General features: G+C 35.9%; 1 protein-coding gene across 7 annotated transcripts in view; it reads right to left on the bottom strand.

The window, feature by feature from the left end:
- The window catches only part of AKAP11 (A-kinase anchoring protein 11), a 51,062-nt gene that overhangs the window by 18,334 nt on the left and 4,803 nt on the right, over positions 1 to 27,925 (bottom strand). For 5 of the 7 annotated variants that reach the window (XM_010344932.3, XM_039473316.2, XM_074387781.1 and 2 more), the window contains 6 exons: positions 18,383 to 18,482; positions 12,483 to 12,599; positions 9,571 to 9,618; positions 8,154 to 8,288; positions 6,237 to 6,501; positions 1,089 to 5,589 (listed from right to left, as the gene is read on the bottom strand). In XM_010344932.3, coding sequence (XP_010343234.3) covers positions 1,089 to 5,589; positions 6,237 to 6,501; positions 8,154 to 8,288; positions 9,571 to 9,618; positions 12,483 to 12,599; positions 18,383 to 18,433 — 5,117 coding nt within the window. In that variant the 5' untranslated portion in view covers positions 18,434 to 18,482. Of the gene's footprint in view, positions 1 to 1,088; positions 5,590 to 6,236; positions 6,502 to 8,153; positions 8,289 to 9,570; positions 9,619 to 12,482; positions 12,600 to 18,382; positions 18,483 to 20,847; positions 27,850 to 27,925 lie in introns of those variants that run through there. The other 2 variants (XM_074387782.1, XM_010344931.3) reach the window with 1 other exon arrangement.

Below are 27,925 nucleotides of genomic sequence, written 5' to 3' on the forward strand. Positions count from 1 at the left end.
GGTCAACTTGGTGAAACCCTGTCTCTACTAAAAATACAAAAATTAGCTGGACATAGTGGTGGGTGCCTGTAATCCCAGCTAATCAGGAGGCTGAGACATGAGAAACACTTGAACTCAGGAAGCAAAGGTTGCAGTGAGCTGAGATTGTGCCACTGCACTACAGCCTGGGCAAAAGAGCGAGATTCCATCTCAAAAAAAAAAAAAAAAAAAAAAGAATCACTGAGCACAAGAGTCAACTACTGAAAAACAGGACACTGTAGGACTGTCAGAAAGAAATGTCCCTTCGACTGTGAACTGATCAAGAGAAATGCTGTTAAGTATGTAAAGAATTTTTGCTTTCTTCCCCAGGGAAGTTTGATTAAACAATGGTCTTTATAAGAAAACTTACTTTTGTGATTGAAGAAAGGTATACAAAAATTTAATCTCAGAATAGTAAACTAATATGGTAATACTCTATATTTGCTACAGAATAGTCTCCATTTATTCATGGGGAATATGATCTAAGATGTCCAGTGGATGCCTGAAACTGCAGACAGCATCAAGCCCTGTACATACTAGGTTTGTGGAACTGATAACTGAGATGCCTTCTGAGTGACTAACAGGTGGACAGCACATGCAGTGTGGATACACTGGACAAAGGGGTAACTCACATCGTGAGTCAGACGGCATGAGACTTCATCACACTACTCAGAATATGCAACTTAAAACTTACGAATCATTTACTTCTGGAATTTTCCATTTAATATTTTCAGATTGAGGAAAGCAAAACTGAGAATAAGAGGGGACTACTACATAAAATTCTCCAGCTATTTAATTCAACTTTACCTACTTCATAGCTCTATGAACTTGGACAAGGTGATTATCTTCTCCAACCCTCATCTTCCAACTACGTAAATGAGTAACACCTTCCCTCAAAAGGGAACAGGAGACCAAAATATATACAAGTAATGCAGGATATGAAACAATACATATAGGCAATAGGGAAAATTTTTGTTTAAAAATAATACCTTTCTGAACAGGACCTAAGACATAGGATCACATTTAACTTTTTATTTATTGTTAATGACCAAAAGAAATGTGAAACTCACCTGCTAATAGCATGTCCAACATTTGTGACAGCTGCTGTCATGATTTCTGTGGCAAGGCTTTCAGCAAAGCTGGTACCCTCCTGTCCGATCCCACTGTCGGCTGCCAGGCTAGTGCTGCTCAGCTCTCGCTCAGCTTTTTCAATGGCTTCAGCAACTATCTTCTCAGCAAGCACTGCCTTCTTATCAAGATTAACATGAATCTGAGGGACATCGAGATGAAAAATCCTAGATTTTGGAGAGCGGCTGCTAAATTTTGGATTTGAAGCTAGCTTACTACCAGGGAGAGAACCCTGTCTGAAAAAGTGCTGAGATGAATTTCCAGAGCAATTGTGAAGTTCTTTAAGGTCACAATATCTGCAAGTTTGACCTATAAGAGGTGACAACTTCTCTGCATAAGTGACCCTGTCTGCTGATTTTGTGGTCTCAGACACTTGGAACACTGTAGATCCTAGAGTTAGCTCTAGAGTGTCATCCACTACTTTTTTGGCATACTGTTCTATAGCTTGAACAACATTCTCTCCACAACCATATCCATTTAAGCTGCCAGCGCTGTGGTAAAACCTGTGACTTTGTGAAGGAGGCTGAAGAGACTTAGGCAATTCTGGTTTAACATGACACTCGTTATCTTCTTCACATCCAGATTTTTCAAACAAGCAAGAATCTGTTAAGGATTTTGGTAGGCCAACTAGAGAAGCTGTCAGCTCTTCTGTAGCATCTTTTGTTATGCTGTGAGCAAGAGAAGTTGAAAAAGTATACAGTTCAGAGCACTCATTTCTACATGGATCCTGGGTCCTTTCGAAAGGTTGATTTTTGCAAAAGTAACCTTCATTTCTTTTACTTTGTCTTTTTTTATCTGCCTCTTGGTGGTGTTCCTTATTTGAAAACATTAACAGTTCCTTGTTTGCTTTCACTTGTGAGCTTGGCACAGGGAACATTCTTGAGTTGCACTGCACTTTGGTTGTCTTAGCTGCTTCCTGTAATCCTGATTTAACAGATCGGTAGGCAAGTCTATTTGCATACTGATCCATTATCAACTCACTATTACCACCTTCCTGTTTTAGTATCTGGATAATGTGACCTGCATATTCATCTGTCACACTTTCACAGCTGGGATACCTATATGTGAGACCTGACATACAAGAACTTGGTGGTAATGAAAGAATAAACGAATCCACTTCTCTTGGGTGTGCTACAGCCTCCAAATCCAACCTCTCTTCTACTTTATAATCTTGGCCACCATCGGCATGACAACTGTTCTTCTTTTGCTTGAAAAGCATACAACTTCGGACTTTTGTGATTTTCTCAGCTTCTGTAATGACTTCTGCTGCCATATCACCTGCAAAATTGCACAATATTTTCAAATTTTCATCTGAGTGGTTTAAAAAAGTAGGCGAGACACTTCTTTGACTTTGCACATTTAAGCAAGGGCTTTTAACCTTGGGTTCTTGAATTATTTTACTATCTAAATGGGAAGCTGCCATTTCAGTTGCAAGAGAAAGGATGTGTGTAGCTAATGCTTCTGCAAACTGAACCTTCTTCCCCGAGTGCTCTGACTTCACATCCACTTCTGGGAGCTCTCCACTTTCATTACTTTCAACTTCTTCAGAAAGAGATCGCATGAGTTTCAACATGAACTCTTCTTTTTCTATGGTATTTTGTTCATTCTCAGACAAACTACCAACAGATGAGTTGTGCGGAGTAGAAGGTGGTGTAGCAGGTGCAAACTCTTTGGCTAATTCTCCCTTGAGCTTTTTGGTTAACTTCTTGATATCCCATTCAGAACTAGCCTGGGATGGTACTAAAGGAGTTGATGGAGGAGTATCAGGTATTATATTTCTGTCCCTGACTTTCTGTTTATCTTCTACATGCAAACCATCTACACAGGTAAGTGCTGTAGATGAGAAAGTATGTGAATGAGGGAAAGGGTTTTCCTGTCCAAAAGACAAGGGTTCAAGTGATGTATTATTCAAGTTTTGCTTTTTCAGTGTTTGATCCTTATCAAGTTCCTTTAAGTCAGGTTTCTGACCTGTCACAGCTGGACAAGACGGCAGCATCTCTAAGGAAGATCCATGAGCCACAGAACCCTTACATTCTGGAACACAATCTTTTCCAGCTGAAAGTGAGCAGTGAGTTAAGTGACTGTGAGACTCAGAAAATTTGGGAGACTTTTCCGGTGTCAACTGTGATTCTTCTCCAGGAACAGGCAAGGTTTCCTTGTATACTGCCTTTTTATCCATATTTGGGATCACTGATTTGCTTTTATCTATGGAATGTTTAATAATAGATTTAGATAACTGGTCAGCAAACATGTTCTTATTGCTGCTAGCTTCACTGCATTCCAGCACTGCTTCATCACAGTGGGAAAATGGAGGGGTTTTCCCCTTTACTGATTTAGTTAAATAATCTGCATGCTCATCAACCATTTTTGTAACTTCCAATGATGTCATTGACTCTAAAGTTTCATTTACTATTGTATGCACCATTGCTGCAGAAAAGTTGCTAATAATTGCAGGATCACTTGGTAATTTGGAGGAACTTTGCATTTCAATATCATCATTAGTTGGTTTAAAATCATTCGTGTTACCTGGATTGTGTTCTGAAGGTAAACAAATATTTCTGAGACAAGCCACTTTTTCTTCTCTGTTTTTTGTGGCAATATGCACTTGGGCAGAATCACCATTTGAATTACTATCATCAGATGATAGAAGAGCCTTTGCCTGACATGCAGTAGATGAAATATGATATGGGAGAAGGGCACTTCCTGCCAAGGGCACTGGTATAGAAGTAACAATTCCAGAAGTACAAAACAAGGCCTGCTGCACTGTGAATTCCTTTTTATATTCCTGCACCGGTTTTGTCACCATAATTGCTTGATTGTGAAAAGAAGGGGAAAATGTGACGGCCTGTGTCGATGGCACTACACTTTCTGCACTCACATACTTGATATTATCTGTAGAGACACTAACTGCTGCCTTTGTTGTAAAGGTCACATCAACTTGTGATAGCTCAATGAACGCTTCCTGTATTACAGATTCAGACAAGTCTTTTGCATACGACTTCACTACTTTGTCTTCAAAGTCAAAAGATCCACACTGTGGAGATGCAGGCGTTTGAGGATATGAAAACTGACACACTTCCATGATACCTTCAAAAACAAGCTCTTCAGCAAGATCTGCAGCAAACCTAGCAACTGTGTTTGTGAATATCTGCTTCTTTACATACTGTAAATCTTTTAAGGCATTTGATAAAGCTTCACTCACCAAAAAGTTAGCCAGGCTACTAATGGCACGTTCTTTCAGTGAAAATGCACGCTGCCTTTTCAGCTCATTAAATGCCATCTGAAAAACAGATGATGTCAATTTGATGGCTAAGTGGCACAACGCATTGGTACATGAAGAGACTCCTTTCTGTAAGTCTTTAAATGCACTGCCAAAACTTTTTTCCAAAAGATCTGCTGCAAATTTTTGAATGCTATCTTTAATCATTAAGGATTTATTTTTAGATTTATTTTTTTGATCAAGGTTTCCATGCTTAAAAGTTACAGTTTTATTTTCTCCATGTTTAATACTATCAATATTTGACAGAGCATTAGTATGCTGGGTACGAAGAACTGAGTCTAATACTTCACATGAAATGCTATTTGCATAATCTTCATAGGTGTAATAAACAGAATCATGATTTTCATGAATCCTATCTCCACCAATATCTGTTTGGCAAAAACACTCAGCTGGAGTACAGCCTCCAAGAGGACTAAAAGCAGAGGATCGAATAGGACTAAATAAACCACTATCTTCCCCTGATGCCTTCACTGGGCGAGGAGAATCTGGAGCATCACACAGGTTACCATATGGAGATTCTGGTTTACGCGGAGTTGGCTTTCTAACATTAGCTGGGAGAGCTGGACGATCAAACTTGAATTTTTGAGGATTCATACATGATTTTCCACGTTTGTGCCCTTTCTTCTGCGAAGACTTCCTGATGACGGGATCTTTGTTAAACAGGCAAGTCTCTAAAGTTTGTTCTAGTTCATCAAACTGATCAAAACTATCAAAAAATTCACTTACTTCTGAGTCTGAATCTTCAATATCATCTTTCGTCACAGGAATTTTAGGCAGCTCAAGTTTTGCTTTTAAGCTTTTTTGATATCCCTCTTCATCCAAGAAAATAACAGGACTTGGACTTGAACATTCTGATTCAGATGAGTAGGCAGGAGAAGAAGAAAAAAATGTTTTCTGTAAATCAATGTCTTTATCTGAAGCATTAGATGACCTATAGAAACTCCTTTGGGTCCAAGGCTCTGAAATTGATGTTGTGACTGAAGTTTTCACAGAAGGCAGTTCTTTCTGTCCCAGAACATTCATTGAGGAAGTTGAGGGTTTAGCCAGTGACTTCTGCTGCCCAGAGCCAATGAGAATCTTTAAATCATGGGTTTCTAAATGATGACCAGTAACCGTCTGGGAAGCAGCATCACACTGGCTCCTTAGCACAGTAATGTTCATTCCTATAGGAAAAGAATGAAATGAAAAATTATTCTTGAACAAAAATTTTCAGAAATTCATTTAAATCTATGGAATAAACTGACTTTAAGCATATAATATTCATGTGTGTCTTCTAAACTACATTGTTTAACAGAAGATTCACCCAAGTAACATTTGAAAGTAAACATACTTTTATATAATAATTTCAGTTTACTCTATGTCTAGGGATACCACCAGGTATCCCTACTTTTATATAATGGAATGTTTCATACTTTTATATAATGGAATGTTTAAAATAATGGCATGTTTATATAACTGGTATGGAATGTTTTGCATGCTATCACTCATGTTAGAAAAATTACTGTGGAGACTCTGTCAGCTAACTCTTCTGCAATTTGAACCTGGGAATGTTCCAGACACTTACTGATGTAACCAGTGCATGAACAGTACCAACTAAATAAGAAAACCTGAAATAAGCAAAACTGAAAACTGGGTAACAATGAACTTAAAAATCATAAGGAATTTCCTCAGGTAATCAGAAAAAAGGTTAAACGGTTTAAATTGGATCAAATCTCAACATAAATTTCAATTGAACAAGTCAACCTTAAAATTTTCAAAACTGAAAAACTTTAATTTCCTATTTTAGGGAAAAGTCTAATGAGAAACAAACCATTGTTATATGGCTTTGAAGTTTCTTCCTCTTCTAAGTGCTCAAAAGCAGTGACAAAGTCATCCTCTATGGATGACACAGACTGGTTAGTATCATCATCATCTTCATCAGTTGTCTCAAGTTGGTGCTTCTGATGCAAGAATGTGTCCAAGGTGTACCTTATACCAGTAGCATATTTACTTAGGAGACTAAAGATAAAATCAATCCTAAGTCTTGGTAATGTATGTGACACTCTCATGACACAAAGCATTCCAGAATGATGACTCTTGGGAAAGATAAAAAATAATAATAAACAATTTTAATTTCAAATACAAAACATATCATGAAGCCTAGATATAAGACAATCTCAGAGAAAAAAACAAACAAGAAATTCATGCATCCTGAAAAGCTCCTTGGATTTGTAATGTTTACTTCTTCATTCTTTCTCTACATTTTTCACTTTCCAGTCCTTTTTTCTCCCATCTTGTTTTATCCAGGTATCCAAATTCTACCTAGCTTCGTCTCCTGAAATGTTATAAAACTTACTATCTATCCACTGCTTTGAGCAATTATGTTTTCCTTTACTACTGTGCAGTTCTGTGATTTTCCTTAATCATTTGCCTCTCTCATTAACTCTATTATAAACTGTTTGGGGGCAGCAAGAAGGTTCTATTTTCTTTTATTTTTAATCCCATTTTTCCTGTAGCTTCAAGCATGATGCCATCTTCCTTCCTATCATAATTTTTTTTTTTTTTGAGACGGAGTTTCGCTCTTGTTACCCAGGCTGGAGTGCAATGGCGCGATCTCGGTTCACCGCAACCTCCGCCTCCTGGGTTCAGGCAATTCTCCTGCCTCCGCCTCCTGAGTAGCTGGGATTACAGGCACGAGCCACCATGCCCAGCTAATTTTTTGCATTTTTAGTAGAGACGGGGTTTCACCATGTTGACCAGGATGGTCTCGAACTCTCGACCTCGTGATCCACCCGCCTCGGCCTCCCAAAGTGCTGGGATTACAGGCTTGAGCCACCGCGCCCGGCCCCTATCATAATTTTAAAAAGTCCACTCCTTTTATTACAACTTACAATGTTTATAGCTTTAAAAATACAAGTCACCAGATTTCCCTCCTACTCTTTCTTTCCAGTATTAATGAAATGATTTATTCAAAAAACTAGAAATCGAATATAACAGCTAATCACCTCTTATATCCTAGCAAATAAAGCGAAGTAAATATGAATAAAGAATATAACCAAGGAAACGAGGCAAGCAGCTCTAGTTTTGTTGGCAGACTTTATAAAGAACAACACGGCAGTTTTTTAAACCTAAAATAAGTAACTCAATTTTAAACTTATGGGTTCAATTGTATATGTCTTACCTCTTAGAATGCAAAGCATTTTCTCTGATGCATTATCAACAAAATCATACTTGGTAAAGAACTAAATGCTTCATATTATAAAACTAACCACCTATAAGAAATGGTAACATTCTTATTTATAAAGAACACATCATCAGATGTCCACTTCACATAGAATTTTTTAAAACCAGAAAATGAACTGAAGTACATTCTCTAAAACATATAGCATAACATTTATATAAATTATTTGAAACTTCCCATAATAGGAACAAGTCACTATAGCTTATACAAAGGTATAAGTAGTTCAAGAAATCCAGAAATAATAAATTTGCAGAAAAAATTAATGTATACTTGCATACCATCTACAGAACTTCACAGTTGAAAAATATAATTTATAAGATATGATCAAAATTACTCTATCCTTCAGGGATGTCAATGCTTCATGAGTTAATTTCTTATGAATCATATCCTTGAGATACCATTTTAAAGAAAGAAATGTCATTCAAGCATTTGAAACTTTAATCATCTTCATCAAATATAGTAAAACTTGCCCTAAAAAACTCATTAGAAATTATCTACAAAAGTTACCTGATTTAGAGGATCACTGCTTATATCTGATGGTTTATTTATATTCCTCATACAAATAATTTCATTTTCATTTAGACTGCAGAAGTGGAGTGAATTCAGAAGATCTGGAAGTTCCAAAGAAACTGCAGCTAAATCCTAATCAAAATAATAACAGTAAGTAACACTCTAGAGTAATACTTTTATTAAGGTTCCTATAATGTGGAACCTATCAAAAAATTATAAAGTCTACTACTAGTAAATTTCCTGGCTCATAAGAGTTAACATATATAGTTTATTATTCACAATTTTTCAAAAATTGAAAAATAAAATATACTCAAATTATTTAACACTGACTATCCCTGCAGCCTTTCGAATGTATTAATATCAAGCTATAGAAAAAATTTTACAGGGTACCTAACATATCCATGACAATTAAGCATTTAACAGTTTTCAGCAATGTTAACCAACGTCCTTAACTTTATGAAATTTTTCATATAAATTTTTTTGTTAGAGAATGTACATCCTAAAAGCTTAAGTTTTAACTCTATAAAATATAATTAACTTTTCTGTCTTTCCTCTCCAAGGTATCGTATTAGACTTTAACTGAAAGTTTATGAAGATTAAAGGAAAAGCAAATAGCTTTCATTTTTTCTTCTTGTTTGCCCTTTAAACACAAATATTTTACCCAGCTAAAGAATTATTCAAGTCTTTGACCCTTTGTAGAGTACTTTCCTTTATAAACATGGTTTTATGAGTAACTCTTAAAGGTGAAGAAAAATATTAAAGAAATATCTTGGAACATTTCTCTTTTCGGCTATGTATGTTCTCAAGAATATATCCTCTCTTGTTCCTTCTGTCCAAATTTTTTCCTTCAAGCAATGCCACAATCAAAACATACAGCAGAGTTTTTGTCCATAATCACCTGATACGCATTATTCAGAAATAATTTAAAAATGTTATTTCCTCCTCTATGAGGAGACACTTTACTGCCACAAAAGAAAATATGTAGAAATCACACATTTTTAAGAAGCAGCATGAGAGAAAAAGAAAAGCATGCCTATCCCATCTACAGGAACTTCAACCACTGTTTATGTAACTGTGAAGCTTTCCTTTGCTGTTCCCAATCTCAAACATCAGTCCCTCTGTTAATAATTGCCTAAATTAAACAGGCTAAATTTTTGCATTGGCTAATTGTTAATTTTTCAAATCTTACCTTTTAAGTTTAATTCAATCTTAACTACATGAGAATTTTTACTATTAAGGTCAAAATTATGAAAGCTATAGAAATAAACAAACAAGTCATACATTCTACATTATGCACAGAATGGAGAAAAAGTCTGCAGTTTGCAACCTTCTCAGATAAATGATTTTTGTGGTCAACCCTAAAGCTGATTTCCGTAACAAGAATATTCAGTAAAAATACTAAAATTGACCATACCTGTATATGAGCAGCATCTGTCTCCTCATTAAAACCCAGAAATGTGACCTGAGTAAAGAACAAATAAATCTCCATTAATTTGAATTTTTAAATCTTTCAGACTGGTGACAGAGCTGAGAAACAGGAAAAAAACAAATTATTAAAATGCTGACTGCCTTAAAAAGGACTTTTTTCAAAGATGACCCCAAAATATTTTTCACCATAGACTGGGCTCGAAAATGCAGATCTTGAACCTTGTATCTCCCTCATTAGCAAGTTCAATCAATTCTAACCCCAAAACATATTTCAAATACATCCACTTCTCTCCATTCCCTGGCCACCCTTCTTACCTACACTACTACAATTCTCTCCCACCTGGCCCCATTACCATGCCACTTCCCTAACCAAACTCTTCCATGCTTCCCAGGGCAAAATCCTAAGTGGGGTTACCTAACACCTTCAGCCTTCTACCATTTTCACTTACACACGAGCCCCCTTTCTATGTCTGAAACATACCCTGTACATTCCTGCCTAAGGACTTCACAGTTGTGCCCTCAATCTGGATCTCTCTTCCTTGGATGGTTACATGTGTGCTCCTCCTCATTCTTCAAATTTCGATGCAAGTGTCACCTCCTCAGAGAGGCCTTCCCAGGGTAGACCCCAGAGGCTACTTCCTCATTGACTCTGTGATACCATCATTTATTTCCTTCAATATCCTTATTTTTTTCCCCACTCTCTTCCCCTCTGTGCTTTTTCCTAAGTCATAAGATGAATGATAGTCATTTTCTTTGTTCTACTTTCAGTATTTTTCTGCAAAGAATATATACTGACTAGGTGCAGTGGCTCATGTCTGCAATCCCAGCACTTTGGGTGTCTGAGGCGGATGAATCACTTTAGGCCAGGAGTTCGAGACCAGCCTGGCCAACATGGTGAAACCTCGTCTTTATTAAAAATATAAAAAATCAGCCAGGCAGGGTGGTACACACCTACAGTCCCCATTACTCAAGAGGCTGAGACAGCAGAATCATTTGAATCCTGGAGGTGGAGGCTGCAGTGAGCCGAGATCATGCCACTGCACTCCAGCCTGGGCAACAGAACAAGACTCTGTCTCAAAAAAAAAAAAAAGAAAAGAAAAGAAAAAATATATACACATACTACTTTTATGACCTGAAAAAGAGTTATTTTTTACATTTATATTCCCTATGTTTTTGGCATCATAGTAAGATATTTTTTCCCTCTGAAGACAGTGTTGTAAACTGTTCACTAAGCAAGCACTGTGCCTAAAAAATATATATACTTAAATGACAGCAATATTAATAATCAATTATCAAGAATCTGGGGAAAATAGTATATTCAGAATATGTAGCAACACTGAATATATTTTCAGTCTATTTCTGATTATTTAAAAGCAAGTCAGAATCTTAAATTACTCTGAGGTTTTTATTCTGATTAATTGTGGCTGTTACTTCACATAAGTGTTACAGTTAACTTCTAGGTAAATTGTTAACCTCTAGGAGCCTGTCTCCTTATCTATAAAACTTAAGGCAATACAACTTCCCTCCCATAGTAATGAAGTTAGCTGGATAACGTAGACGAAAGTGCCTAGCATATAACAGGCACTCAATAACAAATAGATAGGCAAGTAATTAATTTCCTTCCTTTATTTGAAAAGGTATTCAGAGATCTGCACACCCTAAAGTGGGACAGAAATTCCATCTATTCTTTCAAGTTTCCTTTACTGAATACAGAAAAGAAAATAAGTTGGCAAAGGATTTTGAAAATGCCAGGGGAGTTTTGTATTTCCCATTGGTCAAGAAAGGCCTCACCAGGGAATGTAGGCTTTTCCAAGCACTGCAAGCTAAGCAACCTGGAAAACTGCTGGAGGGCAGGGCACAGGACATCATCATAGAAGATGGACATATGTATTAGGCCTGTTGTGTTCTGCCACTGTTTATTTGGAAAAAACCAAGTAGATTAAGAGTGGCTTAGTTTTACTAAAGTAAAGTGAAAAAGGTTAGCAAAGAAAATAGTGAAATTAAGCTGATACAAAAAGAAGTGGTTCAGGCAGCAGAACAGTACAGACCTAAAACATACGCTCAACTTCCTATGAGATGACATCAAATAGATAATTTCTCAAGGAATATTAAATCATTTACCCAAAAGAAAATATATACAGTCCCCCACTTATGATGGTTGGACTTGTGATTTTTCAACTTTATGATAGATATATGAGGTCTTAAATACATTTTCAACTTAGAGTATTTTTGATGAACAATGGATTTATCAGGATGTAATTCCATCATAAGTCCAGAAGCATCTATCTGTAACTACAATTTTATTAGAAACCTCATTTAAAACATAGAAAAAAATCTTACTCCTTTTATAGTAATAAATTCAAACAAAGATTTGAAACACTGAATGTAGCAGAGAAATAGGTGAGCAAGGTATATCATCTTATCCTCAAGTAACAGAGTAAATATCTTAATTTCAAAGATACATTTATCACTACTTTTTTATTTTTAAGCAAAGTACTGAATTTAAACATTCAACAAAATAATCCCAAAAATCAACATAAGAAACATTCATTTGTTTCAGAGTAGAAAAATTCATATTAAAGTACCAGTTACTGAATGTACTAAGCATCATCTAATATAATGCTATATATCCAATTAGTACTCGGCATATAATTAAATAAGCTCATTTGTTTGAGTTCATTGTCAATTAAGAAAATTATTTTAGCCAGTATTTAAAACAGGTACTTCTTTTTTTGTTTGTTTGTTTTCCCCTCTCCTGCCCATAAAACAGGTACTTCTGATACATGTAAGAACACAGAGATTTTAGGCATTTTAAAAATACATCATACAGTCCTACATTCCACTGCATGGAAATACATTGTGATTATTAGGAAGGGGTTAGAAAGTAGTATATTAAACCTCAGTTAAATTGGCATGTTCATCCTGCTGTAAACAGTCCTCTGCTGTTACACTGCATAGTTCCTTCTTGCTCTGCAATAAAGATTTTACAGACTGGAACACATCTTCACTGAAGCTCTGCAGGGGAAAAAAAAAGATATTTTAAATTTACTTAATTCTAAGACAAGGGCAGGAGATTCTGGAGATGTTTTATATAGTCACTCATTCTCTAATTAATATTCACTGACACTTTTTAATACCGGATGCAGAACTCAATTCCATTGAGAAGTAAAGCTCCATTCAGCTGAAAAGGTTTAGGTAGAGTTTCACATTCCCAAAATATACATATACCAGAGCCTGGGCATTCAACTCACTAGAAGATCACGTGAGATCTCATACCAGGTTCATTTACTCTTACCTTACAGTAAAACTTAACAGTTAACTGCATATCTGATTTCTAAGTCACTGGTAGAACAGAAGCAACAATTTATATGATTGAGTGAGATGATGTGGGTGCTATGGTAAAGTGCACAATAGTAATTACTCCCTTAACAAAGCTGAAGACAGAAAAATAAGACAGTAATCCAAAATAAGGTTTTCCATGGATCTTAAGGAAGTTGTCTGATGAAAATGAAAGGGGATTCCAGATTTCAGGGTGAGATGTTTGTCACAAGTACAAGGAACAGAAGGAGGAAAAAGTTACATAAAGAAAATAATGAGTATTATAATCAGACATAAATAAAACACTTATTTCTTCTACCTTATCCCCCTTCCACTGACTTGTCAATCTGCTCTTCTATCAGAAATGTCCTTACTTCCCAGTCTTCCCCTGTAGAAACCCTACCCATCCCAAGACCTGTGAAGGCTTTTCCATTCCTCAGTCCTAATAAATCTCTCTCAAAGTTCCTGCTGTATATTGTGCATTATGGTCATTTAATCCACATCAAAACATATTATAATTATTGGCCAGGCGCAGTGGCTCACTTGTGTAATCTCAGCACTTTGGGAGGTTGAGGTGGACAGATCACTCGAGGTCAGGAGTTTGAGACCAGCCTGGTCAACATGGCAAAACCGTCTCTACTAAAAATACGAAAATTAGCCGGGCGTGGTGATGGGCACCTGTAATCCCAGCTACTCAAGAGGCTGAGGCAGGAGAATCACTTGAACCTGGGAGGCAGAGGTTGCGGTGAGCTGAGCTCATGCCACTGCACTCCAGCCTGGGTGACAGAGATTCCATCTCTAAAACAAAAAACATATTATAATTACTATACTCAGATATACTTGTCTTTCCTACCCATTAAACCAAATATGGAAGTCACAGACTGTATTTCACTCACTTTGTTTCCCCATATTTCAGAAGCTCACACTAGATGAACTCAACAAACAGCTGCTAATCTTAATAAAATAAATGGTAATCTTTAAGAGGTACAAATATGAACTCAAAGAATTTACAATAAAAAGCTGTATTGTTAAATTTAAATCTGACCTGTCAGTATGAATTCGTAATTCTCTGAATACATGTACTACCTTTTCCATTGAAAAGTCTTAGAACAATGACCATCAGTAGCAATGAGCAAACCCAGCACCCAACTTTGGGTCTCTAAATATCACCAATAAAAAGAACTAGAGTGCCCTAGGGAAATGGCTGGTTCCCGGTCTGAGGCTGAGAATGTATGAAGTGAGCCTGGAACATCTAACTGTGCCAGAATGCAAAGAAACACTCAAAGACTAATGGGTCACTTCAAAAAAAAACACAGAAGCCAGCTTGAAAGAATTCCCACTGGCCAAATTTGGGACAACTAGGAATCAAAAAGAATGAATATGGTAATGAATTATGACTACTGCATTAAAAAAAATCTATGAGTTCATTAAAGAGAAAAAGTCAGAGAAGCTCTTTACCTAAAAATGCTGACTAGTATGGACAGAATGACAAATTTAGAAAATCCCATTTAAAAACTCCCAATGTAATTACTGATTAAGGAAAGGATTATCGATGTATCCTAAATCTACTAGGTTAAAAGTTGGGGAAAAGGACACTCATATTGTCTCAAAGGATCATCCTATAGTTTATTTATTAAGTGTATTAAACATAAAGAGATTATATACATTTATATTGGAGATATCTGGTGGTTATTATCTTAACCACCTAGTCAAGCCTAACATCAACAATATGGACTTCAGATCTGATAGACTGGAATGAACACAACATCACCCTTCAGGTGTTTCTGTTGAATGGAATTACAGGGAAAAACAGATGAACCCAAATATGAAAATATTCTATAAGACAACTGGCCTAGACTTTTCTGAAGATTTGCTGCATGAGAAAAGAATTTAGACTATCGGAATGGTCTAGAATGCAGAAAACCCAAATACAGTGTGTGAACCTTGACTGGATCCTAGAAGAGAGGGAAGGAAAAAGTTACAAGGATACTTGAGACACAGGGAAATGTATTTGTAACACATGCTAGATGACATTACTGAATTAATGATTTTCTAAGAGGTGGCAATGATACTGACTTACTTAGAGATGAAGTGATATAACGTCTGTAACCTACTCTCATACAATTACAAAAGGGAAATTGTGTGTGTGTGTGTCTGTGTGTGTGTGTGTGTAGGCACGCAGAGAGAGACAGAGGGTATGGCAAAATGTTAACAGATGGTGAATCTGAGTGAAGAATATATGAGGTGTTCATTGTACTAGGTTTTTTTCCCAACTTTTTTGTGGGCTTGAAAATATTCAATATCGTAAACAATTTTGTTTTCCTTAATGAATGGAGATTTTCATATTAATTTAGAAACAGGAAATCAAAACAGGAAAAAATATCGAAATCTGAACGTGAACTGTCAATATAAACTCCTGACACTTTAAGTACAAAGGTAACTCCTACTATCCAGATATTGGTTTCTAAATACCAAGATATTCAGTGTTCTTAAAAAAAATAGCCAATTCTAGGCCTGAGGAAGGTAAAGTAGGTGAAACTGGTTGCCCTGTACCAAAACGATACAACCAGAATTTAAAAGCCATCAAGTTACAAGTCTGAGACAAAAAGATATGGACACCTACTTGGAGGGGATCTCGGGTATCAATTGAGCAACTTAAAATAAATAGATGAGTGAATGAATAAATGACTCTAAAGAAATAAAGGTTATAACATATATAATTGCAAAAATCCGTAAGTCCAGAGCAATACAAGTAAGTGAATGAATGAGGGGAAATAAAGTCACTTGCTACTATTGGCAGTAACTATGACACCATGTCATTAATCTGAAAATGGTAATTAAAAGGCAGTTTCCCTGCCTCTGTAGGAGATATTATAGTTCATCTAAGGTGAACGAGGAAAGCCTTTCTTTAAGAGTATCAGCTAATAAGTGTAAAAGGAATGGTAGAATTAGGAAAATCACTATCTTGCAACTCCCATGAAATAATGAATTCAGGAAATGGTAATTAAGGGATGCCAAAAGCTTTAGCTCCAAAGTTGTTGGGAAAAACAGGATATTTGCATATAGCCATTATGTGCTAACTGAAAAACAGATAATGCACTGTACAATGGACAATTCTAGCAGGGTTATCACCTTAGTCAACCGATCAATCATAGTATCATGGAGCATAGGAAAATCTGAAATTCTGTCCTCACATCACCCTACAAAGTATTCTTGCTAAAAATGCTTAACCTGATCCAATTAAACCTTTAAGCCTAACTTCTACTTTACATGAAATATACAAGGGAGAGGATCAAATTAAACAGCAATATGAGAAAACAAGCAGACAAATCTAGATGTGGAACACAGTAAAAGAAAACTAGTCTGGCCTATTCAAGATGTCAGAATTGCTAGCAAAAAAAAAAAAAAGGAAAAAGGAAAGATTCCTTCAAACCAAAAGAAATGCTAAGTCCTAACTGCCAAAGGCAACCAAGAGACTAAGAGGCTAGACTGGATCTAAACAGGGGCAGGAGTGAAGTATAAGATATTTTAGAGGTAATACAGAAAATCTGAGTATGGCTGGGTATTAAATATATGGGAATTTATTTTTCTTGGATGTGGTCATGGTATTCACGTTATGTGAGAAGATGCTGTTATTCCTGGGAGAAGTATGCTGAAGTGTTCAGGGTGAAATAATGTTATGATCATAACTTGCAAATAGTTCTGCCTGAAAGTAAATACACACATACACAGACACAAAGCAAACAAGACAAATTATTAACTACTGTTGAATATGGGTGGTAGGTACATGGGTTTATTTGCGTGTGTACTATGCTTTTAACTTTTCTATATGCTTGAAATTTTTCACAGTAAACTGTTAGAAAAAATTAATGGCATAGAAACTATAGCTATTTTTTATTTCACAATATTAATTCCCAATAAATATTTAATATATCTATATATTTAATGCAAATTCAAGTGAAATCTAAAGAATTCAAGTACATTTTTCAATTTCCACAGTAGCCAATAGGGAAGTGTCTGTCATTAAGATGCATCAAGATGTAGGTGGTGGTGTATGTGTGCACATTACTGTTTATATAAACACTGTTATATTTGGATTCACATACTTTTATCTAAAAGGGATTCCAAGAATTCAAGTGAATTCAAATTAAATCTTTACTGAATAACTAATATGAACATTGAGTTGAATAACAAAAGACACTAAATCTGGTATGAATAGTATGAAATTTCAGCTGCTGCCTAACCCCTGAATCTCTGGCAATGAATGGGTAAATATTCAAGTCAGGTAGTACCATTCTTGAAGAACATGGTAATCAGTTCACTATTATATTTCATATATATTAATAGTTATAACCATTAGTTTAAAACAAGCAGTATATCAATTTAAAGCTATAGGTCCAGTTGCTAATCTGAAAAAGTATAACAGAAACATTTCAAAGAGTAGAAACAGAAAATAGTTTTTATTGTACTTTTTCAAATTAAAAAGTGGACCTATTAAATTTAAAGGTAATTTACCTGAAAACATATGGAGCATATCACTTAAAAATGTAATTAACATGCTGTTTAAGTTTACTTTCTCTTTTGCAGGCATCCTGTAGATTTAGAAGCCATCCTCTTAGAGTTAGTAGTCAAACCTATACATCTTTTAGCTCTCTACATAAATGAATGGCAGACCCAGAAGCTTATAGGAACACTGATAATTAGAATTTGGAAAGATCAGCAAAGGGGACAGGAGTTACCATAAAAGAGAAGGAAAGCAAGAAAAACACTACAATGAAAGTCAAATACTGTCTTAACATGTAAGGATTGGTCAATGGTGTCATGTAATGCAGAAGATGAAGTCCAGAAAAAGAAATAACAAAGACTGTTAATTATCCTCCAGGCTCTATTCTTCCCTTCTTTGTTTATAAGTACTGCCTCCAAAGTTTTAGCAAAGACAAAAATGACAAAAAACTGGAAGGTTAACCAAATTGTTTTAAGACAGGAAGCCAAGGAGTTCTTCTTTAGACTAGAAGGAAGAAAAGATTAAGGATCATATTTCATTTGCTTGCTACTGATTACCCGAAATCTAACATAGGGCCTAGCATTTAATAAGAACTCAAGTGTGTATTTGCTGAATGAATGAATGAATGGTAAAGCTAAAAATACGTAAGACAGCTTACACCTGACAGTCTATACTGCAAAAAAGCAGATGGAAATCTATGTGTAGAGGAAAAAAATGGGAAGGAAGCACTGTAATCTTTAGAAAATAAAATCACTGTGATCATGATTTTATATCACTATTTTCATATATGCCAATCTTTGCAGTATTTCAATGTTATTAATTCAAGTAAGATTCATTTAAACAAAACATCATAGATGTAAGACTTAAAAAAAAAAATCAACATTTTAATTAAGACTTTCACTAAAAGAAACCTAATACATAATTAAGACTTTCACTAAAATAATTAAGACTTTCACTAAAAGAAACCTGAACTTACTTTTCTGACAGACGCTTTAGTCTTCATGTGATTGTTTCTGAAAGTCGCCATAACTATTTGTTGTTGTATATAATCAATGAAGAGGTAATCCACGAAACGCCTAAAGAAAACATATTAAAACAACTTATTTATGGATCTTAGTGATTCAGGTAAGTATTTTGTGCTAAATTAATTTCTTTAAACTCAAAAGAAAAATGAAAACAAACAAAAATAATCTGAGCCCCCCCCCCCACCAAATTTACTTGCAATCCAACAAAAATATTTGGAAAATATATGAATAATGGTATCTTAATGAGATAAAAATTACTATAAAAAATCTCATATTTTAGTTCAAAATTATAAAATAGTTCACACCCTTATCTATTCAATCTCACTGCCCTTTTTTATTGCAAAGCCTCAAAGAGAGAAAGATTTGAAAAACAAGGTTTTTTCAAAAACATTTTAAAAATAAAAGCTTAAGTAGAAAGTATCACAAAAAGAATTCCAACTTCCCTGCCTCCCAAAAGTCACTCTTATCTCTATGGCAACAGTGAATCCTCACGACATTCTTATTTCTTGGACAGAAAGGTTTGATAATACACTAATGAGAAATCTGCACTTATCAAATTAGATAAGCAAATTCCTTATATAGGAAGCTTAAGAGCATACCAATGACAAAATTTCAGAAGACATCCAAGTCAAATGATTAATAGTACTTAACACACACACCTGCCAGGAGAAACGTTCAAACTGTCTTAACTTTTTAAAGTTGCTTTAGTATCTTTGAGAACTTAAATCAACCAGGTATTAACCACTCAATATCTGCATGTGATCACAATATCTTGTCCATTCTTTTGAAATCTACTTGTGCTAGATGCTGTGGATACAGGAGAAACAAGACAGATACGGTCCTCCTGCATTCAAAGCTTTCCAAGGAAAAAGTTTTATCACAGTAAAGAGCTGAAGTGAGGAACTACATTCTTTTTTAAAAAATCAAATAAACACAGATTTAAGAAATTCTGTTTCAGGTATTTTCAGAAAATCAATCTGGTCTTATTAAGAATTGCCTAGCTGAAGCCGGGAACCGTGGCACACGCCTTTTGTCCCAGCTACTCAACAGGCTGATGTGGGGAGGATTGCTTGAGCCCAGGATTTCAAGGCCAGTCTAGGCAATACAGTAAGACCCAGTTTCTGAAAAAAAACAAAAAAAAATGAATTGCTTAGTTGAGGCTTCCAAGACATTTGATTAACATAAATTTACATTGTGAGATTTATATGCAAAAACAAACTTCAATGTAGCCCCCACTGTCAAAACTTGTAAACAACTAAATTTTAGTGAAGTTCAAATTTTACATTATTTCACTATGGAGATGAGATTATAGCATGTGAGTGCCCAAACACACACATACTTCTTTAGAGATTTCTACATTTTAATTTTTAGACAAAGAAGTGCGATGGTATTCTATTCTGAACTACGTTAAGCCCTAGTGGTCTCTATAATAATAAAATCTGATTAATTGAAGCAGCATCATGAGAAAGGCTCACTATCAGCACAAGGTAATGGGTGATACCCAGAATCCAGAAGAGGATCATGTGCGTTCCTGTGCTGCCTCTTATTAGCTTTGTTTCCTCTTGGTAAACTGCAATGTCGCTGAAACTTTTTCCTCAATATATATAATACCTTATTTATCAGACAAGTTTACTGTGAGAATCAAATGAGAAATAATTTATGGGAGGTACTTTGAAAACTATAAAACACAGGCAAAAGAAGACTTAAAATTTATCTATGGACCAAAATGATCAAGTGGACCAAAATTATCAAAACAAGGCTTATGTACAAAAACGTATGTGGCCAAAGCAAAAAGATAGTCCTTTTATTTGTCCCAGGCCACCTCACTCTCCTTTCTTCCCTACAATGTTCTCCTCAACTGCCAGAAAGCCTTAGAGGCAAATGGGCTTTTCTCAAGTGCAACATAAGAAAGAAGTCAACATAAGGGTTCCAAGAAATCAGAGACTGTCAAAGTCACTTCCTAAATAAAGCGGTACATGCAGGCAGTTCTGTAATATTAGCATGTCAAAACCCTGAAATACTTCTACTCATTGACTCAGCACTTCTACTTTTGGGAATTCATCAAAGCAAATAATGATCCTAGAGCATCCAGCTTACTAGCGAGAGCCCATAATGCATCATGTGCTCTGTTTTGCTAAGAGGTTTATGGAAATATCTCATGTTATCCTTAAGACTACAGAATGGGATCCCAGTTTGACAATGAGAAAAACTGAGGTAAGGGGAAGCTTAGCAATTTGCCCAGGCCCACACAGTAAATAAATGGCAGAGCTGAGATTCAATTCTAAATTTCTAACTCCGGCACTGGGGCTCTTCACCACTCCTCTACAGTGCATAAAGGTTTGATAGGCTAGTTCATCACGATTCACAGTAAGAAGAAGCAATTTAGATGCTAGAAACAAGAGAGTAATTAAATGACCTTAAGTTCATTCCCACAGTGACACCATGGCAGTCATTAAAAGCAATACTGCAGGACAGAGGTATGGTACACCTTATATCACTTTCTGAGTCTGCTCCTAACCTTGCCTGAAAGAGAAGTTGAGAAAAGAGACAGGTAACAATTACCTTTGCAGCTGCTGACTAAAATCAACCGAGCAAAGATAAACATTTACTCACAGGAGACTTCACCATCAAATAAATGGGACCAGCTATCTAAATGAGCTGCTTACCCTCAGGTACAACAAGCCCTAAGGTAGAAGAAACAGTTTCAAAGAGGGGCAGGGAGAGGCAGGAGACAACATGCTCTGAGACAACATGAGGGATTTGACAGGGCTGGCTACCCCAGTTCACTTTACCCACAATTTTCCTGAATGGCAGATCCAGATAAAACACCCTTATTCAAGGTTGAATAATAAACCAAATGGAATTCAGTATGGGATCTGTGAAGAAACACTGAAAAACAAACAACACATAATATACACAAAAACAAAAAATCCAGACAAATACAATCATGCTCCTATAGCTCACATTATCTAACAGTACCTGAAAACAATATTATCAAAAAAAAAAAAAGCCAATATTCTCAAAAAAGCAGAATAGGTATTGCTAAAAACAATGGAAAACCAAGAAGATTTTAAGAAAAATCACAAAATGCAAAAGTAAACAAATGAAAGCAATTAGAGAAACAATTATAAAGAATACAGAGAACAGAGATATGGGACACTTTAAATAAATACATATCCTTTGATCATGCAATTTCACTACTTAAAATTTATCCTACATATACACTTGCACAAAATTCACAAAGGTATGTGAAAGACTATTCACTGAAATAAAATGAAAAAGCTAAAAATAACCTAGAAGTTCATCAATTCAAATAAATTATAATAAATTCAGGATTATTACTCAGCTATTGGAAATAATGAGTTAGAGTGATCCATACTGGCATGAAAGAGCACATTGCAGAACGGTGTAAATAGTATGCTCTCACTTGTAATTAATTAAAAAAAAAAAAACTGGCTTAGCATAGTGGCTCCCAGCACTTTGGGAGGCCAAGGCAGGCAAATTAATTGAGGCCAGGAGTTCAAGCCCAGCCTGGGCAACATGGCAAAACCCCAACTCTACTAAAAATACAAAAATTAGCTGGGGTGGTGGTGCGTGTCTATAATCCCGGCCACTAGGGAGGCTGAGGCACAAGAACTGCTAGAACCCAGGAGGAGGAGACTGCAGTAAGCCAAGATCATACAACCATAACCCAACCTGGGCCACAGAGCCAGACTCTGCCTCAAAAAAAAAAAAAGAAAGAAAAGAAAAAGAAAGAAAAAATTATATACAGACACAACTCTGATACACACACGTACGTATTCATGCATCCACAGGAAATGACTTGAAGGAGGTATGCTAAACTGATGACAGCAGTCACCCATGAGAAGTGGAACTTCTTTTCTTTTTTTTGAGATGAAGTCTCACTCCATCACCCAGGCTGGAGTGTAATGGTGCACTCAGCTCACTGCATGCAACCTCTGCCACCCGGGTTCAATCAATTCTCCTGCCTCAGCCTCCCGAGTAGCTGGGATTACAGATGCCAACCACCACACCCAGCTAATTTTTGTATTTTTAGTAGAGATGAGATTTCGCCAAGTTGGCCAGGCTGGTTTCTAACTCTGACCTCAGGTGATTCGTTCACCTCAGCCTCCCAAAGTGCTGGGATTATAGGCATGAGCCACTGAGCCCAGCAAGGACTTAATTTTATAAAATGTCATCTATCTAAGAGAAGATGGTAGGTCGCTAAGTAAAATAAGGCAGGTTCCGGCATTTTAGCATTATCCCATTTTGTGAAAAATCTGTATAACTACATATGTGTATCTATATATACAATATAAAAGAAGACATACACTAGATGGGTTCAGACACTGGTTTTATCTGGCTAGATGCAATCATGGGCATTTCATTTTGTGTCTATGTATGGGGAGTTTTATACTTTTCTGAATGAACATAAATTCTTTCATAATTAAAAAAAAAAGTTTCCAAGTCTGTCCTTATCTCATTTGGCTTAAGAAATGTTCAAGTTGACATCATCCATTACATGATCTTTTTTGTATCAGAATTAACCACGTCAAAGAGTCTCTGAAATGCTTATCAACAATATTGCTGTATCTTGACTCTTCTACTACACTAGTTCTCAAACCTCAGTACATGGACAAATCAGCTTATTTCTAACTCACACAACTCCCACATCAGAAGACACAAATTCACTAGGTCTACATGGAATACAGAAATCTGTAATTTTAACAAGTGCCACATGTAATTTCTGGTTGAGAAAAACTTGTTTTTCACTACATAGATTTCCTTTCCTAAATGATTTCATAATTTGTTACTCAAATACTAGTATTTCCCAGTCTCTTCATCCTTATCCTCTTGTCTCATTTTATTTAGTTTTTCAAGGACATTTTATCCTTACCTCTAGTTTTAATTATGCAAATAACTCCCTAATTTATTCTTCAGTTCTGGATATCTAATTTCCTATTAGACACTTCCAACTAAGTATTTCAGTTACTCCAAAATTTGTATGTTCAAAAGGTAAATAAAACTTTCTCCCTAAATGATCTCCTCCTGTATTCTCTATCTCAGTAAGAGCCATTAAACCAAACCCAGCTAGCAGGCCAAGCTGGAAACCGGTCTTCCTCTCAATGCCTATAGACTACCGTGTCTAGTAAATTGCCAAATCCTGACCTGTCATTTTCTCAAATCTACCCTCTCTCTTCCATCAGCTGAACCGCTACTAACTATTCACGCCTCAGTTCAAGAACTTCCCTCCCTAAAGGTTTGGCTCATATCTCTCCTTTATCCCTCCTTGCCCAAATAGTAGCCACCTCCTTTGTGCTCCCTAAGTGGTTTATAGTTTAATCATCTGATGCCACTGTTTGCATACTTCCTTCTTGTTGTAAGTTCCCTGGGAACAAAAGTATCATATGTATTTGTATTTGTATTTTTACATAGTAGGCATTCAAACTGTTGATAAAAAGTAACATATTTAAAGAACAAAGTTCAAAGCATGATGTAGGCTGAAAAACATAAAATAAGAGCAAAGTATGCCTTTAAATATTTAAATGAATAGGTCTACATTTAATGAGATTGTGAAAATATATTTATGTTTCCAATAATTTCTACTTTATAGTATCTGAGATCATATTTGGAGTAAATGCTCCAAACACACATTTTGACCAAATGCGAAATGGCCAAGTGTTAAAAATTAATATTCTGTTGAATATAACTACAAGAAAACAGGATAGAATACATACAAAGCATTGGCTTCAAACATTAGACAACAGGCAACACAGGACTTTGAACCCTGAGAGAAGGGAAACACTGCCTGCCAGCTACGTCCAGGTCACAGCACAGGGACAGGAAAGCCAAACAGTCTGGCAGTTTCACTGAGTTTTAGACAGATCAGTTTGGGGAGACCAAAATGGCTAGAATTTACAGGGTACCATGCTGGAGGGAGAGCTGAAAGTAAGTGAGAGCCCTAGATGAACCACAATATATTCCACCAGAATAGAAAAACCTTATATCAGGCAATGATATATTATCATTAGAAGAAGTAGCAGCCTTAGTAGAAGTAGCCTTAGCAGAGGCAATAATTCAGCACTACATTAAAAACTGTTATGGATCCACATTAATAAATTCTAAAAGCAAGCCTTGAAACAATCCAACAGATTCCAAATAACTGTGTACCCCAACAAAATTCAACACATTTAAGTAGTATAATAAATCAAGCAAGCAACAGTAATAGACTCAATGGCTGGCATACAATAAAAAATTACCAAGCATGGAAAGGAAGAAAAAAATATGAACCATAATCAGAAGAAAAAAAGTCAATACATGGAGAGTTAGAAACGACAGTGATGATGGCAGAAAACAAAAAATGACGGTAAAACTCTAGTACAAATATATTCCATACACTCATGAAGTGAGAGGAAAACATCATCTTGATAAGGAGAGAAAGAGAAGATAGAAAAAACACCAAAATTCAACTTTTAGAGATGAAAATATACCATAATGAAAGGAAAAGCATATTGGATACAATTAACAGATTAAAAACTAGGTAAGAAAAGTTCAGTGAACTTGCAGACAATTAACAGAACCTATCCAAAATGAAACATGGAGAGAAGAAACTTGAAAACAAACCTAGAGGATAACTGACTTCTTAACCACCATAAAAAGTACGTAACTGGAGTCCCATGAAGAGAGAGAGAGTGAGTGAGTGACAGAGAGAGAGAGAGAGAGAGCGAGAGAGAGCGAGCGAGAGCGAGAGAGCACGCGCGTGCGCGAGAGAGAGAGCGCGCGAATGTGCGCTGGGGAAGAAGGTGCAGAAAAAAATAATATTTGAAGGCAAAATAGCCAGAACTTCCCAAATTTGATGAAAATCATAAACTGACAGAACCAATGAAGCTCAGCAAACCCCAAGAATATACATAAAGAAAGCCACACCAAGGCAAATTATAACCAAATGGCTGAAAACCAGTGATAAAGAAAACATATTAAGTGACCAGAAAAAAAAAAGTACATGTTACATACAGAGTAACGAAGAAGGACAAGAGACTTCACATCTGTATGAACCAGAAAAAAAGACAATGGAGCACTATCTTCAAAGTACTAAGAAGAAAATAAAAAGGATCAACCTGGATATACTCAACGAAAATATATTTCAAAAATTAAGGCAAAATAAATTTATTCAGACGAGTAAGGGTTGTGATAATTCAGCAAGAGTTGACCGCTTGAGTAACTGTGGAAAGAAATTCTTCAGGCAAAAAAAAACACTACTACATAGAAATCTGAATCTTACATGAAGGACTACAGAATACCTGAAATGGTAAATATGAGGGTAACAGAAGTTATTCTTCATTTTTCAATCCCTTTTAAGCAGTTAAGATATAACTATTTAAACTAAAAATAACAATGAATTAGAAGGTTTAAGATAGACATAGATAAAATGTATGACAAAATAGGATAAAGAATGTGGCAGGAGGAGATGGAGATGGAAAAAATACTGTCTTAGGTTTCTACATTAAACATGAAGTGATATTATTTGAAGAAAAACTATAATAAGTTAAAGTTATTTTGTAAACCCTAATGCAAACACTAGAAAAATAAAACAGAATAACACCTAATAGGTGAACAGTAGAATAAAAGCAATGATATCCCCCTTTTTGCAGATAAGGAAGCTAAGTTCCTTTCTCAGGTACAGACCTGTTGTTTGACTTACAAATTTAAAAATACTACAGCTATCAGATACTACTGTTTCGTTTTTCAAAACAATAGTCAATCATATAAAATGATTTTAGCATGTCATAATATGTATTAAGATGTTTGCTTCTTTATAGTTTCTGCTTTTTTTCTTCTTAATCCTCAATCAACCTCATTCCTGCATTCACAATATACATGTTGTTCTTATTGCTACAAGGTTTCTCAGCCTCAGCACTACTGACATTTTGGGTCAGGTTAGTCTTTGTTGTAGGAGGCTGTGTATGCACTGTAGGCCATTTAGCAGCTTCCTTGGCCTCTACCCACTAGATGCTAGCAGTACTCATTGAGTTGCAGTAACCAAAACTGTCTCCAAATATGACCAAACATTCCATTGGGGGTCAAAATCGTCACTGCTTTATTTTAGCACTGTAGACTACAGTGCCTTATGTAACAGTTAAATGTATGCATGTCTATGCCCTGCACTGGACTGTAAGTGATAACATCATTCAACACACATATTCACGAAGCATCTAAGTAACAGTGATTAGGATACAACAGTGAATTACATTCTACAGCCATGCCTTACTCATCTCTGCATTCCCAAAGGCCTTACTCATAATAAGCAACTATTCATTTACCGAAGTGAATAAGCTGTAAGGTGAAGAAAAATTTCATCAATGACATGAACGCAGACAAGTATTTGGTGGCAAAAGCAACATCACCAAATAGAAAACAGGGCCACTTTACCTAACAACTTTTTGCAAAATTAATCCAGGGATATCTGTTCTGTCAATTTTGTTTTCTCAAACAGTCATAGAAAAAAATTATTGATTTTTCGACTGTATTCCAGGTTGAGATCTACTTCTAAGGTATGAGCCCAACTACCCATTGGTATTGAAGGAAATAACATGGGTCTAATTGGCAAAGTACTAAGTGTGAATGGCTATTAACTTCAAAACTACCTATTCAGCAACAATAAACACAACTTTTAAAAACAACATGGAGCAACAAAATATTAAAATCTTGAGATTGTGCTTTCAACGTGAATATGCTGCCTAGAACATAAAGTAACGTTCTTAATCTTGCATGAAGCCCTATCACCAAGATTATTTTTAACAGAAAATATGTTCAGAATTTTAACCCAGGAACAATTTCTTTTTATCAGTGACATCTATGCCTCCGTGACTCTGAGTATATTGTTGAAAAGGCATTTAAGTAGCTCTTACAAATATAAGGATCTACCCTAAGCTGCCAGTAACAGAAATAAGTGAACAGATCTGCTTTGCAGATGGGACGGTCATAGGAAGCATCCTACAATCCCACACAGAACCTATTAACTCAAAGGGTATATTACAGCATAAAAAAAGAACAGTGTGAAAAATAACTTTAAGGTTTCAAGCCTGAGGAGCTGAAAGAAAAGTACAGCCTTTGCAAATTAGAAGGTAACTGGAAGGCAGTGTTTTACGTCAACATAATACTACACAAGGGGATGGGTACAGTGGCTCACACCTATAATCCCAGCACTTTAGGAGGCCAAAGCGGTTGGACTGCTTGAGCCCAGGAGTTTGCCTGGCCAACATGGCAAAACCCCATCTCTACAAGAAATATAAATATTAGCCAGGTGTGGTGGCATACACCTGTGGTCCCAGCTACTCAGGAAGCTCAGATGGGAGGACTGCTTCAGCCCTGGGAGAGGGAGTTTGCAGTGAGCCAAGACTGTGCCACTGCACTCTAGCCTGGGTGACAGAGCAAGACCATGTCTCAAAAAAAAAAAAAAAAAAAAAAAAAATATATATATATATATATATATA

This window comes from Saimiri boliviensis, chromosome 16 (assembly GCF_048565385.1).
Source record: "Saimiri boliviensis isolate mSaiBol1 chromosome 16, mSaiBol1.pri, whole genome shotgun sequence".
Lineage (NCBI taxonomy): Eukaryota > Metazoa > Chordata > Mammalia > Primates > Cebidae > Saimiri > Saimiri boliviensis.